Here is a 15,054-nt window from a genome sequence, read left to right as displayed (position 1 = left end):
TAACCAAAATTCACTAAACATTAGTTGCCAAAAACTGTCCATGGGTAGAGGTGTACTGCAATGTACACAAACAGGCTTAAAAATTAACTAATATATCTACATTCAGGTACCACCTTTCCAACCAAGTTTTATCTTGAAATTACCCATTATGTACACACACACACACACACACACACACACACATATTCAATAACAACTTTATTTTTCCTTAAAGCAGCAGAATTAAGAGAAGTTCCAACAAATTCTAGTCTTCAGTTACTTTATAGTTCTATTGAGTTAATTTCCTAAACTTTTTTTTTTCTCTAGTGTACTGTTTTCTACATTTTCCATTTTAGTTTTTTTAATTTTACCTTAATGTTCTGAATACAACACTTCTCATTATAAGTGTACCTTAATATTCTGAATACAACCATTCTCATTATAAGTGTACCTTAATGTTCTGAATACAACACTTCTCATTATAAGTGCACCTTAATATTCTGAATACAACCCTTCTCATTATAAGTGTACCTTAATGTTCTGAATACAACCCTTCTCATTATAAGTGTACCTTAATATTCTGAATACAACCCTTCTCATTATAAGTGTACATATTTTGACTTGGTATAGCTATTAGTAACGCTTGTCCTACCTGCATTTTCTCTTGTGACAGGATGGCATTCATATAGAGTTGTAGCAATACCATAAGCTTCACTGGAAGGTTTGTTCCAGTTCTTCACACCAGCTATATATTCTTCTTCTTCTGGAAAATCATGTTCTTGAACTGTGTTTTCTTGATTATTACCATCATGATGCTTTATACTTTCTAAATGTTAACAGTTAAGACACATCAAAGCAAGTTTTTTAAATTTACAACTCACATTTATAGTAATTCATGTATATAAAGCTACAGTGGGTGCACTGATACACATAAATATACACCAACCAAATATAAAAGAATTGAATTATATATATTACAAAAATACATACATAAAGGCTAAGTAGCACCTTTCAATATTGTATCCTTAGATAAAGCTCCTAACTAAATGATTGGCTACTACACCTAATGTTCTAGCAAAATGTGCTAATGTATACAAGAGATACTATTGTTAATAACACTAGTCTTTACACCATATAATTACAAATCTTAGCCAGTCAGTAGGTTTTGTTTGCAATTTCTTGTAAAGGTGGATGGAATGTGGAAGGAGTTTTGAATTATGTTGATTGGCATGTGCAATACATAATTCTTATATTGGCAGATCTATCTTTAACAACTGATGAATTATCCCTATTTGCACAGGTTTGGTCTATTGGACCATGTGTATGTTGCAGAATTAATATTTACTACACATTCTGTAATTTCAAATGTAGTCATCTGAGTGCAAGATTAGTTTCAGGTTAAGAATAAAAATACTTTTTCAGCTTACAGCTTTGATATTTTATTAACATATAGAACCTCCTAAATGAATATAATTTTTTTCTCAGTAAAACTTTACACTTTATATGTTACTTTTTTATACCCTAATTGTATATTATATTAGCTCGGACCAATTGACCTATCTTATAACCACCACCACACACACAAAAAAAAGAAATACACCTCAATTACCTTTTTTTTTCTTTTTTGATAAATCCCAGGCACCAGGTTGACTAAAAATTTCATTGTAGCCTAGTATTTTCTCCAATTTTAACTGTGCATAGGGATGTGCTAAACAAAACTCGAATGTATAACAGTTCTGGACTCTTGGAAGTTTTGAACTATTTTCACATTCTTTGAGTCCTAAATCAAACTTTGTTTCTACAATTTTAATGGTAGATTCAGCAATTCATGTTTTTTCAGGAATCAAGTGCTGCAGTTACACAACACGTTACTAATTTTGTGCCATTTTGTTTTTTCTTCTTTTACTCAATTCAACCATTCAGTGCATGTGTTTAGACTCAGACGAGCAGTCAGTTCAGGCAATACTATCAAGTGATTGTTAATATCATGTGATCGTTAGCATGCAAGTAAGTAACGTAAATAAATATAGCCCCCATTTCCTGGTATAAACAGTAGTGAAGTTAGGTTAGGCACAACAAAAGGCCTTTGCTTATCATTGTACATTGTTGTAGTGATGAGTAGATTAAACCTATTCTGAAACAACCTGCTTGGCCTATCAATATTACAATGATTATATTTATTTTACTTTCATTCATTGCAAGAATCCACCTAAGTTATAGGTATTTAGTCTACTAAATTAATAATTGCACATATTGAAGTTTAACTTTAATATATGTTATATAATAAAGTTTAATAATGAACCCTTTGTACCATAACCACAAAACCATCTGAAAATATATTCCATAGCTTTTCTATATCTGACCAGACTCCTAAGTTTTTGGGCTGGCCCCTAGAACTGAAAATATTTGTCGAGGCCTGTTTTAGTATGATTATAGATTGATAAAGAAACTTACAATTATTTATCCTGTACAGCCTCATGCTCATAGTGGTTTGCATCTATTTTCATTTAATTTTTCTGTTTTATTGCTCTCTGAATTGAGTTTAACTATTAAACCTGTGTAAAAAAATGACATACCACCTGGCAAATGCATAGCTCAAGTTACACTAAACAAAATATTGAATTATGTAATACTTTTTACACTTGAAGTCTAAAAAAAATTAACCCTACTTTCTTGGTACAGTTACTGTTAGAACTTTAACGAATATTATCTATACCAAATATTCAATTTAGAACACAAAATAATAACATACAAATAATATAATGTCCTATAACTGTTATAATTTAACTGGCTTTCTAAATAAATTATAAGTACACTAAAATTATTCGCTTACTGTATTCAAGATGAACTTGGTGATAGCATCTTTGAATCTTTAGGCTAAATTCTTCAAAAGCTGTTATCAGAACCAAGCTTGCATTATCACTGACATTTTTGAAAGACAGTACGTGATAGGAGGTAGTGGCATGAGAGTTTGACTTTTGGATTATACATGTGTAAATCAAGATGATTGGAAGTTATAAGATTAGATTCTATCTTAAATATATGTGTGTGCTATAAATGTTTCATTTGTATTAAATCTTGGATGCTGAAATAGGGGTGAAAAGAATGTTTAAATGGACAATTCAGAGTGAACAAGTGTCACATGATACACAGAGGTGAAGATAAAAATATATATAAATATTTTCTTTTGAAAATAAATCTTATATAATAATAACATTTGATTCATTAATTATGTTTTGATGCCAAGTTTATTCGCATACAATTATAATAAAGTAACTTAATTAAATTTTGAATGTAGCTCTCTAAAAGTTTGTAACATGTACACTTTGACCTAGCAAAAAGAACAAGCAGGTAGAGCTCTGGAGAAGGAACCCATGAGGTCCAGATACTCTTCCTTTTTTGTTCTAAAAATTAATAATTGATTCTTGAATGTTGTTCAAGCAGACATGGATCTAGTGGAGAGGTCCTGGAAGATATTAATAAATGTATTCTTTAATGTTGTATAAGTAGCATGGATTTAGAGGGTTGAAACCTTCAGCCCTTCCATCTATTTTATTTCTCAGAAATAAATATTATCTAATGATGAAAAATAGGCACAGATGAAGCAGGATCCAAACCTCCTCCATTTTTTTTTAAAAAATGAATAAAAAACAGCCAATAGCATCAAAAAGGAATATTAGATGTCACAAGAGTTTTTATTTGATTGTTAAACATAAACCTACACAATGGGATAACTGTGCTGTGCCCATCACAGGTATCAAAACTGAGCTTTTAATACTATAAGCTTTCAGACTTATTGCTGTACTATTGGGGCACATGTGTGCTCTGACCAAAGTAAGCAAAAATGCAAGTGTATCTATTACTGTACAAGTAGCAACTTAAAAAAATAAAACATTACAGGCATCCAGTTTACAAACATGAAAATATGAAATTTGATGTAGACTTTAGAATATTTTTCTAAATGTAATTATAACTATTTCATTTTAATTTCAAAATCTGAAATGTTTGTCTAACTATTTTTTATTTTTGTATCAATCACATTACTAAAAATGAAGACATAAGCTTTCAAATCATTGGATTATAATCTAACTGAGCTAATCATAATGATTTAGTTGGCTTTCTAATTTTATCTTATTACTAAACATACTAGTGCTAGTAGTGTGTGATAAGTAAAACAACTAAAGCAATGTTTTACCAGTAGATAGATATATAGCAGATAGAATTCTTGTTGGACACCCCCCCTATCACCCAACAACATTCTGGCTTGCTCCTGTTTTGATTAATAGTTTCTAAAATTATGGATATCTAACAATGTTTAATATATTTTGGAATACTCAAAAATTATGTTTAATATAAGTACTCCATCTAGCGAGCTTTGATATTTCTCTATTTTTTCATGATCAGTATTGCTCTTCAAATATCACATTTATTTTTTGCAAGTGTTTTGAAAAATTATTTTATTTCCAACAATGAAAGAAGTAATCAACTCACACTATAGCCAAAACTATTTTTTATCTTATTTTATTTTTTATGTTTTTAGGGTGATAAAATTCACTAACTCTATATAAAAATGTTACAAAGTAATATGTTTATTTTCATCAACAAAAATTCAGTAGTTTAACTATAGTGGAAATATGTAAGGAGAAACCTGTAATATTTTCAGATTGTTACAGGTTTTATACTACTTTGCATGTATGACACACTATCATGTACAAAAGTTTAAGATGAACAAAATAACTTCTAAATTATTGTACCTCAAGACAGGATTTTCTCTAGTTTTCTTCTATTTTTGCCACAAATTGTCATATTAATTTTATTTGTTAGTTTTTTAAACAATTAATTGTATTTGTTAATTTTTTAAACAATTTTCATTCAAATACATTTTAAAATTTATATTTTGTAATATTCTGACACTTATTTGATGAATTTGTAAAGAAAAAAGTTAATATTTTCATTTCTTCATAGCTGCAGAGTTTGCCTGTAAACAAAATACCATACTTGTCGATATTTTCTTCCACATTTTTTCTGCCATAAACCCCTAGAAATAAAACTACTTTGCAAGTACATACACATGTAAAATATTATTAACTAATTACCATAAATTACAATGTAAGTATATGTAACATTGTGCATCGTGTAATGTACCATATTGACAAGTCAATTGTATATATAGGCCATTACTTTGTGCAACTAAAATTGTTCAGACTGATAACACTTTTTTCTGACGGTTTTTCTACAATGTCTTCTCAGTAATAGCCATTGTAATATTTATTTTTCTTATTAGCATAGTACATTATTTAACATAAATGAACTGAAATAAATTCAAAGGAACAATCTGTGCAATGTGAAACAGCTAAAAAGGTTAAAATGTTTACCATTAGGGTGGATTCCATTTGTTGTTACCTCTTGATTATCTGTGGCCACATTTTCAATATTATTGCAACTATCCATGGAGTCTTCATCTATAAAATCAACATCAGGTTCTGAAGACTGAAAGGCTCGCTGGACTCTGTTCACTTCGATCAAGCCCCCTGATGGTCCAGTGAATGCTGCTATTTCATGATCAGAGAGCTTGCTAATCTCTTTCACTGGTAATTCATAACAAGATTTTCCAAAGAAGATCTCTGGTTGTCGTTTTCTTGACTCTCTAAACAGAATGTAAGCAGAGACTAGTTTCACTTTATTAACTTATCGAGTTAACAGCAAGCAGAGACTAGTTTTACTTTTTAACAAGGGAAAAATATTTAACCTAGGCATAATATATTATACAATTTTATGTTCATAATGTAGGTACCAGTTATTAACAATCTACTTTCTTCATTGCAAAATTAAAGTACTGTATAATAATCTTTGAAAATGGATTTAAAAAATTATTTTTCTCTAACAAAAGTAATAATCGTTTAGAAATTTATATGGTATTTAACTATCTTTTTTGTTTTATGACTGTACGTGTACATGTGAGTATCATTTGAAATAAGTATATCTAAAATTAAGAAAACATGGTCATACCTTCTTAGTGATCTTAAAAATGTATGTTAAATTAAAATAATTCTATATAATTTAAGTATTTTACTGTATTTTGGGAACATTTTTTATAAAAAATCAATATTACAGAAAGTAGAAGCATCTGTGACAAAAAGTATTGTTATGTTATCTGCTAAATACAGTAATTATAAAAAAAAATATTTTATATCATAAGGACTTGTCACTATTCAGTTAATAATGATTTAAACAATTCAAAATACTGAGAATTCTTATCAAAACTGAAAATATAATTTAAAAAATTTGCATGTACATGTACTTTAAGTATCGACAAACTATTTCATATGATGACAGTTTTTGTGCCTGCATATTATCAGGTCTTACTTCTTATAAACTGTACAACTGTTATGTACACCAAAAATTACATATTTTTTGTGATCAGCAAGAGTAACTTCCTTCTATTATTAGTATTGCTAGACTAGATGTTACCCAACTTTACCCTTGGTTGTTATGTAGGTTAACACTGGTTACGTTTTATTTCCTGGAATGAGAAATAGTGAGCAACATATGACTGCTGAAGGACAGCTAAGTGACACACCTGATGTGTGACTCATGAGTAATGACAAACAAAGCATATTTACTTGATGTACTGGAGCTGTGCACGTTGATAACAAACAGAGCTCATTTAGTACACCAATATGCATGTAATATGTATGTGCCAACTACAGATCATGTCGACAATAATTTTCCATATAAACTGCTTCCACTGTTAGATCTGTTTGTTTTTTCCTCTTTATTGTTGTTGATGTAGAATAATACATATAAAATATGTCATGCACAGGAAGTCTCAACAATAGATTATCCATGTGAATTGGGCTGTAATTCAGTAATACTAGGAAACACTAACACTTCATAAGCTTACAAATGACAATGTGGTTGCATATATTTAAAAAAAAGTATCACTGTTGAAATAAAGTTGTTAAAATGAAAAATAGATACCAAGGCTTTTTTTTGTCTAGTGTTAGTTGTTCTACCTGATTCCATAGTTCTGGTAGAACTCCAAAGTACTGAAAACTAATACACTTCTTATGAGAAAAATCTTATGTTTAAACATGTTTATATATGGAAATATATACATATATAATTCTACTGGATTAATTAAAAAATTAAAACGATATTCCAACACAATTACCATGCTTAACACACAATGAAATGTTCTTCCACATTTAGAAACAGAAAACTCAATGTTAACCACTTGTAAAGTTTGTTTTAAACTAATAAAAGATAAACTACAATACAACTTCACTTGTTTTGTATTATAAACTTTCTACATGTAGTTCTTCATTATCTGTAGCTTTTAACTGTATCCAACATCTGTGGAAAAGAAGTGAATTATGACTTCAAGAAACAACTTTTTGAAAAGGTTATAACTCAAATGCATATATTTTCTTATAAATATTATATAGTACATAAAACAAGTAACAAAAAAAACAGATAAAGGTGTATATTTAATAATATTCTTTTTTAATAAAAATATAATTTCTAAAATTAAACAAACATTTTTTGTACATAAAACATAATATTTTATTAATTAAATATAAGGTGTAAAGTTTAAATATTCAAGTACTATTTCACATACGAAGATTTATTATATTATTGTAATTCCGACTTAAACTTCACATAATTATATAAAAACAACTTTTTCATTCCACACTTTTAATCTCAATGAAATTAGCCACATTGCAGTATATATATACTAGTATTTACATTGTACAAGCCATTTTGTTTCATAATACTTTCAGAACAAACACTTTATCACTTTCAAATCTGGTTGTGACCAGATATAAAAAAGTAAGAAATTTAACAACAAAGATTTAAAATTAATAGTTAAGGTTCTGAATGTTCAATATACAGAGTGTAGTGTTTATATCACAGTACAAAAAGAAACTGAATTTTAGCAGAACTGCATTTCATGGATAAAAGGTAACTAGACGTTTCTTTTAATTTTGGTTGCAAAATATAAAAACTAAGTTAGTATTTGTTTTCTTTGTTTCATGATAAAATAAAATTGGACAAAAACAGGACAAAAGATGAAAAAAAAAGTTTAATTGTTTTGTGTGTTTTCCTTAATAAATAATTAATATTTACTTGATGGTAAGTTATATTTATTCCAATATAAAAACTGCTTCACTTTTATTTATTTTTGGAATACTTTTTTTTTGGTAATTCTAAACTTCACTATTATTTTTTTGTTACATATATTTTTTATTGTAATATTGTAAAATCATTTTTTTTAAAACTCTGTAAATAGATTCTTTAGAAATATTAAAAGGTGTATTAACTTAACTTGTTACCTAGATACTGGAACATAATGTATTGTTAGAGATCATTCATATGAATAAAATAATTAGGAAAATTGTCAGTTAAGGTAACTATACTTAGCACAGTTTTATAAAGAAGTTTTATTTTCTAACCAATTTATTAGAGTTCCTTGACACACATTTCCTTTTTTATTTTGGTTCAGGACACACATTACTTGGTGTTAAATTTCATTATGCTTCTGATATGGTGTCACTTATAGAATTAGATATTTAAGTGGCTAAAAAATTCACTAGGCAGTTGATAGTAAAGGATGGTGATAAATGGCCATTTTTCCCAATCGGGAGACAGTAACTAATGGAATTCCAGAATGATACATTTTGTTCACTATTAAGATCAACAGCCTGCAAAACATCTTGGACTTAATATTTAAAGTCACTAATACACAGTAACACTAATATTCTGGGTAATTTGATGAATGGAAGGAAACAAAACAATGAATGGATATACTAAAACACAAATAATGGGTTTATCACATATATTTAAGTATTTAATCTGTTTTTAACTCCATGAGTAAGTTACAATCAGGCTGTAATTGTAAAAGGTAAAAATTCGACACAATGGGCTAAGGAAGTAAAAATACAATGTTCATAACCATAATTAATTAATTTTCTTATTAATTTCCTTAACTGAAATATATTTTTCTGCTTATTTTACAAGAAATGTAAAATATTATCATTACATACTCTACAAATAGAAAAATTTATTATCAAGTCACAGATATGCTCAATTAAATAGTGTTTCGTTAACTAAATTGTCCTGTAAAACACATCATAAATTCACTCTTCACTAGATCTTATCTGGAAAAAAATTCAGAAACCAGCAATCTCATTCTATTCTACCTTTACTAAATTGCCCTGTAAACAAGGTTGTACAAGTTACCATTTTCTACAACACATAACAAAAAAACTTTAGAAACCAACACCTTCAATTTATTTATTTTATTCATTTGTGACAAGAAAAAGCTCAAGTTACTTTACACTACACTTCCTAAGTAAAACAAACTTTAGAAACCAACACCCACAATCTACTTCTACTAAGCTGTCTTGTTCAGAAACCCATGTAAGTTAATCTTTCTAAACCAACACCCTCCATTCATTGTATTCTTATTATACTGTCATGTGTAAAAATCCATGCAAGTTATCTTCACTACACTACATCAGTAGTAACAAACTGTGAATACTAACATTAAATCCATTTTTGAGGTCAGTACAAGATCTTCTGTACATTCAAATTTTGTGAACTAAGATTTCCATTCTTTCTCTATAATACATATAGAACACACTTAAAAATGTATTAATAATTACTAAACCCGTATCCATTAGAATCGTTATTAATAATGCTTCAATAAAACATTGGACAATATGTTGACACAACTAGAGGACGGTTTCTAAGAAGTATTATGATTTAACTATACATATCTATAAAACTTGAGGACAACAAGAGGCCTGTTGGTCAATTTCGGCCATACCATCCACTAAACTTTAAAATAAAAAATGAAACTCTCAAAGCCAGCCCTTATCATTCAAATGTTTATCAAGCCTCCTGTTAAGCTCCCTTCAATTAACTGCAGTCACCACATCTGAAGGCAACTCATTCCAAAAACCAACCACCTTGTTAAAAAATAAAGTTGAAAATGACTCCTACCCTACCAAAATTTATATTTGTGCCATCTGGTCTTACCATTGTCACTATTAAGTATGAGAAAAGATGACGCATCAACACTATCAATTCCCATAACACCTCAGTTAGATTCCCTCTGACTTTTTCTTCAAGAGAAAACAACTTCAGAGATCTTAACCTATCTTTGTATGACAATGTTTCCATCCCAGGTATCTCCCTAGTAGCCATCCTCTGAACCCTTTCCAATAATTCCATGTTATTCCTAAGATAAGCCATCCAAGACTGAACACAACACTACAAACATTGCCTTAACAATGATAACTTTAAATTTTAGACTTGTATTCAATATTTCTGCAGATAATAAAACCTAAAATCCTATTTGCCCTGCCAATAATAATAATAATAGGACATTGCTTGGATGGCTTAAGAAACTGATCAACTAGAACACCAAGATATTTTCCTTTCATAACATTAAGGTTATTCTCATCAAAATTATACTCATATTTCAAACTGTGATATCCCACATGCATTTGTTATAATTAAAAGACATTTGCCATTTATATGCCCAACTCAACAAATAATCCAAATCCATTTGTAAAGCAGCAGCATCCTCCTCATAGTCAGCAACACCCAAAACTGTTATTAGCAAATTTAAATAATTTATAGCCATTCCTTCATCTATGACATTGATGTAAATCAAAGAGATCAAAGGTCCTAACACTGAGCTTTGACATACCCTACTTGTGATATTAATCCAGTTTAACTGAACTCCATTTATAAAAACCATCTACTTTCTTCCATTCATTAAAGTTTTCCATCCAATGAGCCAACCTATCCCACACATCTACAGAGATCTTTTTTTAAAAAGCCTTTTATGTAGTACCTTGTCAAATGCAGTGACATACAATGGGCAATATAATGTAGGAAGCAATGATAAACAGGGGTGGAAATAGGAGACGTGGGGTGGGATGGGAATGTGCAACTAAGTTGAACCAAAATTACAACATCTATCATTATCAGTTATTCAAAAAAATAAAATGGAAGTTAAATTATAATAATTGATTAAATACATCTTTTATAATTGTTTTAAGTGATAAACAAATTAAAGTAACATAAACCCAGCAATTACCATGCATAAATAAAACTGTATTTCACTCAAAGCACGTGGAATATACATTAGAAAGATCACACCTGACACCTGAAACCATACTTCTTGAGAAATGCTTGGTTATTATTTGTTGTCTAGTCTAATGATGTCTCATTTCCATAGCAGCCACCAAACGGATCATATTGCTGCTTTCCTTGAATGTGTACAGTGGCTGATGTTTCATTCTCAACATTTGTTGGTAAAGTAACCTCTTCAAAGAATGTCAAAAGATTGGTAAGACAAGATTTTGCCCTAGTGAAATTAGGCTGACTACTTAACAAAATTAAAATTTGTTAAATGACTTTGTAGAGAATCTTATCACCTCCCTTGAAAAGAGGAGTAACATTAACAAAGTTCCAATCTTCTGATACCAGCTTTTCTGTATCATCCCTCAAAGGCCCTACTCCCATCCTAACATTTTTCTTATCCTTAAAGTATTCAAAGAAATCCTTAATATTAATTTCTACATTTTCATCCAACATTTTTTTATATGGTTTTTCAATTTCCTTTGACCTACACCCTTGATCTTTTATAATTCTCTAAATTTCCCATCATTTTAAACTTCTTAAACTTATGATGCTTTTTTTTTATTTTATCCTTTATATCCTTTGTGAACAAACCTGTCTTCTTTTTACTTGCACCTTTTTTTTTTTACTATAAGGAGCAAGCCAATCTTGAATATTTAAAATATATTTTAAAAAGTCTTCCACACTTGATCAATATCTCCAATTAACCAATTGTGCCCAATTCACAATAGATAATTTTTGTCATACAGTTTGTTAGATGCAATATGTGCAACTGTATGATTTGTATGTAGAGTTTGCAAGGCTGTTCTAAATAAGGTATAGGCTATGGATAAAGAGAAAAGTAAACTTCAGGAAATGGCAGCATTATTTAAAGATAAAATTAAGTTTATGCATGTGAATGAGATACAGTGGCTGATAATGACTTTTAGTTAGTTTAAAACAGTACTATTAAGGCTAGTAGTAGTGGATTTAATTGTAATGAGAAGGTTCTAATAAATAACAGATTTTAGCCTTTAACTTGTACAGATGAACTTGAGAAGGGAAGGATAACAAAAGGGACAGATAGGGATGGGAATGAAAAACACAAGGTTACTGTTATAGGAGATTCTTTAATACAAAACATCAAACTTAATTAAGGAATAATAATTTGCACCCAAATGTTTCCCAATCTCCACACTATCAACAACTTCTATATTAGAAGTTAAAAATATATCTAAAATAGCATTGTTCCTAGTATGTTCTCTTGCCAATTGGTGAAGAAAAGCATTCTGATGTTTCTAAAAACCTGTCTCCCTCATGATTTGGCTCTAACATTTCCCAATCTATATGCCTAAAATTAAAATATCCCATAATTATAACCTCATTAACAGTTGATTTTTTCATCTCACTGTAGCATTTCTCTTTAGTTTCATCTGGTACTCTTTAACAAATTCCAATTAAAAGCCTTCTCCACTTATAACCTAACAAATATCAAAAATCAACACAAGTTCAACCTTATTGCTATTAGCTTTGTTATCTTCAAATTGAAAAGAATGTAACTCACATTTTACATATAAAGCCATTCCTCCCCCTTCTTTTTAGTACTCTGTTCCAATTAAATAAGTTATAACCCAGTATTTCAAATAAATTCCTGTGATCAAAATAGCCTACATTTAGCCAGGTTACAGTTATTCCCATTATATGAAAATCCTCTGCACTGACTAGTACCCTAAAATCATCTATTTTATTTTTATACTTCTAGCATTACAATGATAACAGTTTAGCCTATCATTAAAACTACTTCGTACTTTGCTTCTACACTATATTTTTCTCTACATTTAATAGCCCTTGAACCAAATATTCATTACTCATTAACTATTTAACTGAAAATAACCTACTTAATATTATGTGTTGCCCTAAATTTATTGTAATGGTCAACTAAATATGAGCCAAGTATTAATTAATACATTTTTACATATATTAGTGAAATAAAACTTTCTGAAAAGCTATCAAGTATGGATAAATGAACAAGCTTGTCTATATTCTTTTAAGTGAGAAGTGATACCATTCATCTATTATGATCAACACTGAAATTTAATTTATGGGCACAGATTGAGCCTTTAAAGACTTCCATATAATTGGTAGTATTGAAAACATGAACAGTTACTGCTAAGGACTTTCATTACTGCTATAAAACTATTTTCACTGATGTCTAATTTGAATATGTACATCCAACTGTAAAACTCTGGTAACCATGAAATAACAAGAAATTATTTCATTCGAGTTCATTAATTTCTAGCACAAGTAATTTAAAATTTTGCACATTCAATTTATAGAAACTCATAAATGTTTAAATTAATCATACTAACTTAATTCTCTACATTTATTTATAGCAAAAGCCATTTTTCTTGCCACTTTAGTTATACAATATTGTCTGCATCTTAATGAGTTAAGTTCTAAAAAGTAAACAATATTTTATTACAGGTGTAACTTTCTGACATCAATCCAGAATGTTATAACTATTTTAATATTAAATTTATTGTTAATTTAAAATTAAATAATCTTCAAATTCCAGTTTTTAATTTCTACCAAAGAACAAATGAAACAATGTATATGTAAGAGCATTGTTAGTAGCTGACATTTTACAAAAGTAGCATCTTTTTAAATTATAGAAAAATCTCTTTAATGAATCAATTTAAGGAAAATACACCATAACTAAACTCCACCAATAGAAGATTCACTTTTATATTACTATATGTATAACTTTATGGCAATTGCAATATTTTCATTAATATATATAACAAGCCATTTTTTTACTATGAAAATACTTCCAAATACCTTTAAAAACTTAAAAAGACTAATAACCTAAGTTCTCACTTTTAATAAACACAGCTTTTTTAAAAAACTAAACGAGTACAGTATCACTTTGAATACTTTTTGGTAAAAAAAAGGTACAGAATGGCAAAGAGATAACTGTAAACAATAATTTCAAGAAATTCAAAATGTAAGTTGTGTGATAAAATAGGCTGCATTACCTTCTGTGGCAAAGTTTTTTGAACATTACTTGGCAAAAAAGCAGTAAGGTCAACTGACACAAAAATAATTTAACCCAAATTTTATTTTTTGACTGTTATAAATTCCTTGTACTTGTACTGTAGCAATGCATCTTGACAATTCTTTACAACTTGACGTGATGATACAGTTCTCCTCCTGTATAACTTAAGTTATCGTCTTAAGCAATGCAGAAACACACTACTAGTACTATTATTATAATAAAATATATAGTAATTACTATTAATATTAGTGGAATAACTAGACTGTTTGAAATCCATTACTATTACTTGGAAATTTAACACGCTCACCTTACCCATTTAAGTATTTTTGAATGAATGTTCCTGTAGTAGGAGACGTACAACTTGAATTTACATCGCATCCTCTTTCTGATCCTGAAGAAACTTGCCTTAGAAATTCTGCAACTTTTTCTCGCAGAGTTGGCATTGGGTAAAAATCAGATGTTACTACTATTTTCTAAATGCACCTACTAACTTTATAGTAGGTCCAATTTTTTAACCTTGGCCTTATTGATCAACCTTGTACTACTACTAGTGAAGATAGAACAGTAACAACTAACAGTAACATGCACTACTACAGGACCACTGTAACCTCATTTCACGATTATTATACTTGAACCACTAATAAAAACAAGTGCTTCACTGCGCCACGTAGTGGGATTTTACGAAACAAAATAATTTTTAACTCTTCAGTATAATTGACATTATTTTTAGGTAATATTATAAATTAATATGTTTTATTAGTTAATTATCTTTTGTTTCATTCTCCTTTATAGGTTTCAAATTGTTGTTGAAATTTAATTATAATACAACTTGTTGCAATCATTTTATTAGTTTGTTAAGAATGACACTTAATTCATTGGCCTTA

General features: G+C 29.0%; 1 protein-coding gene across 2 annotated transcripts in view; it reads right to left on the bottom strand.

Moving 5' to 3' along the window:
• Window positions 1–14,766, bottom strand: part of LOC106466787 (PP2C-like domain-containing protein CG9801) — a 26,971-nt gene extending 12,205 nt beyond the window's left edge. The window contains exons 1-3 of one of the 2 annotated variants that reach the window (XM_022394871.1): window positions 14,483–14,766; window positions 5,355–5,626; window positions 632–805 (exon numbers count right to left, since the gene is read on the bottom strand). In XM_022394871.1, the coding sequence (XP_022250579.1) occupies window positions 632–805; window positions 5,355–5,626; window positions 14,483–14,613 (577 nt within the window). In that variant the 5' untranslated portion in view covers window positions 14,614–14,766. The remainder of the gene's footprint in view (window positions 1–631; window positions 806–5,354; window positions 5,627–14,482) is intronic. The other variant, XM_013927090.2, reaches the window with a different exon arrangement.
• Between the last annotated feature and the right edge of the window lie 288 nt (window positions 14,767–15,054).

The sequence above is a fragment of the Limulus polyphemus genome, unplaced genomic scaffold, assembly GCF_000517525.1.
Source record: "Limulus polyphemus unplaced genomic scaffold, Limulus_polyphemus-2.1.2 Scaffold2380, whole genome shotgun sequence".
NCBI classification, from domain to species: Eukaryota; Metazoa; Arthropoda; class Merostomata; order Xiphosura; family Limulidae; genus Limulus; species Limulus polyphemus.
This window is presented reverse-complemented; position numbering and strand designations above follow the sequence as displayed.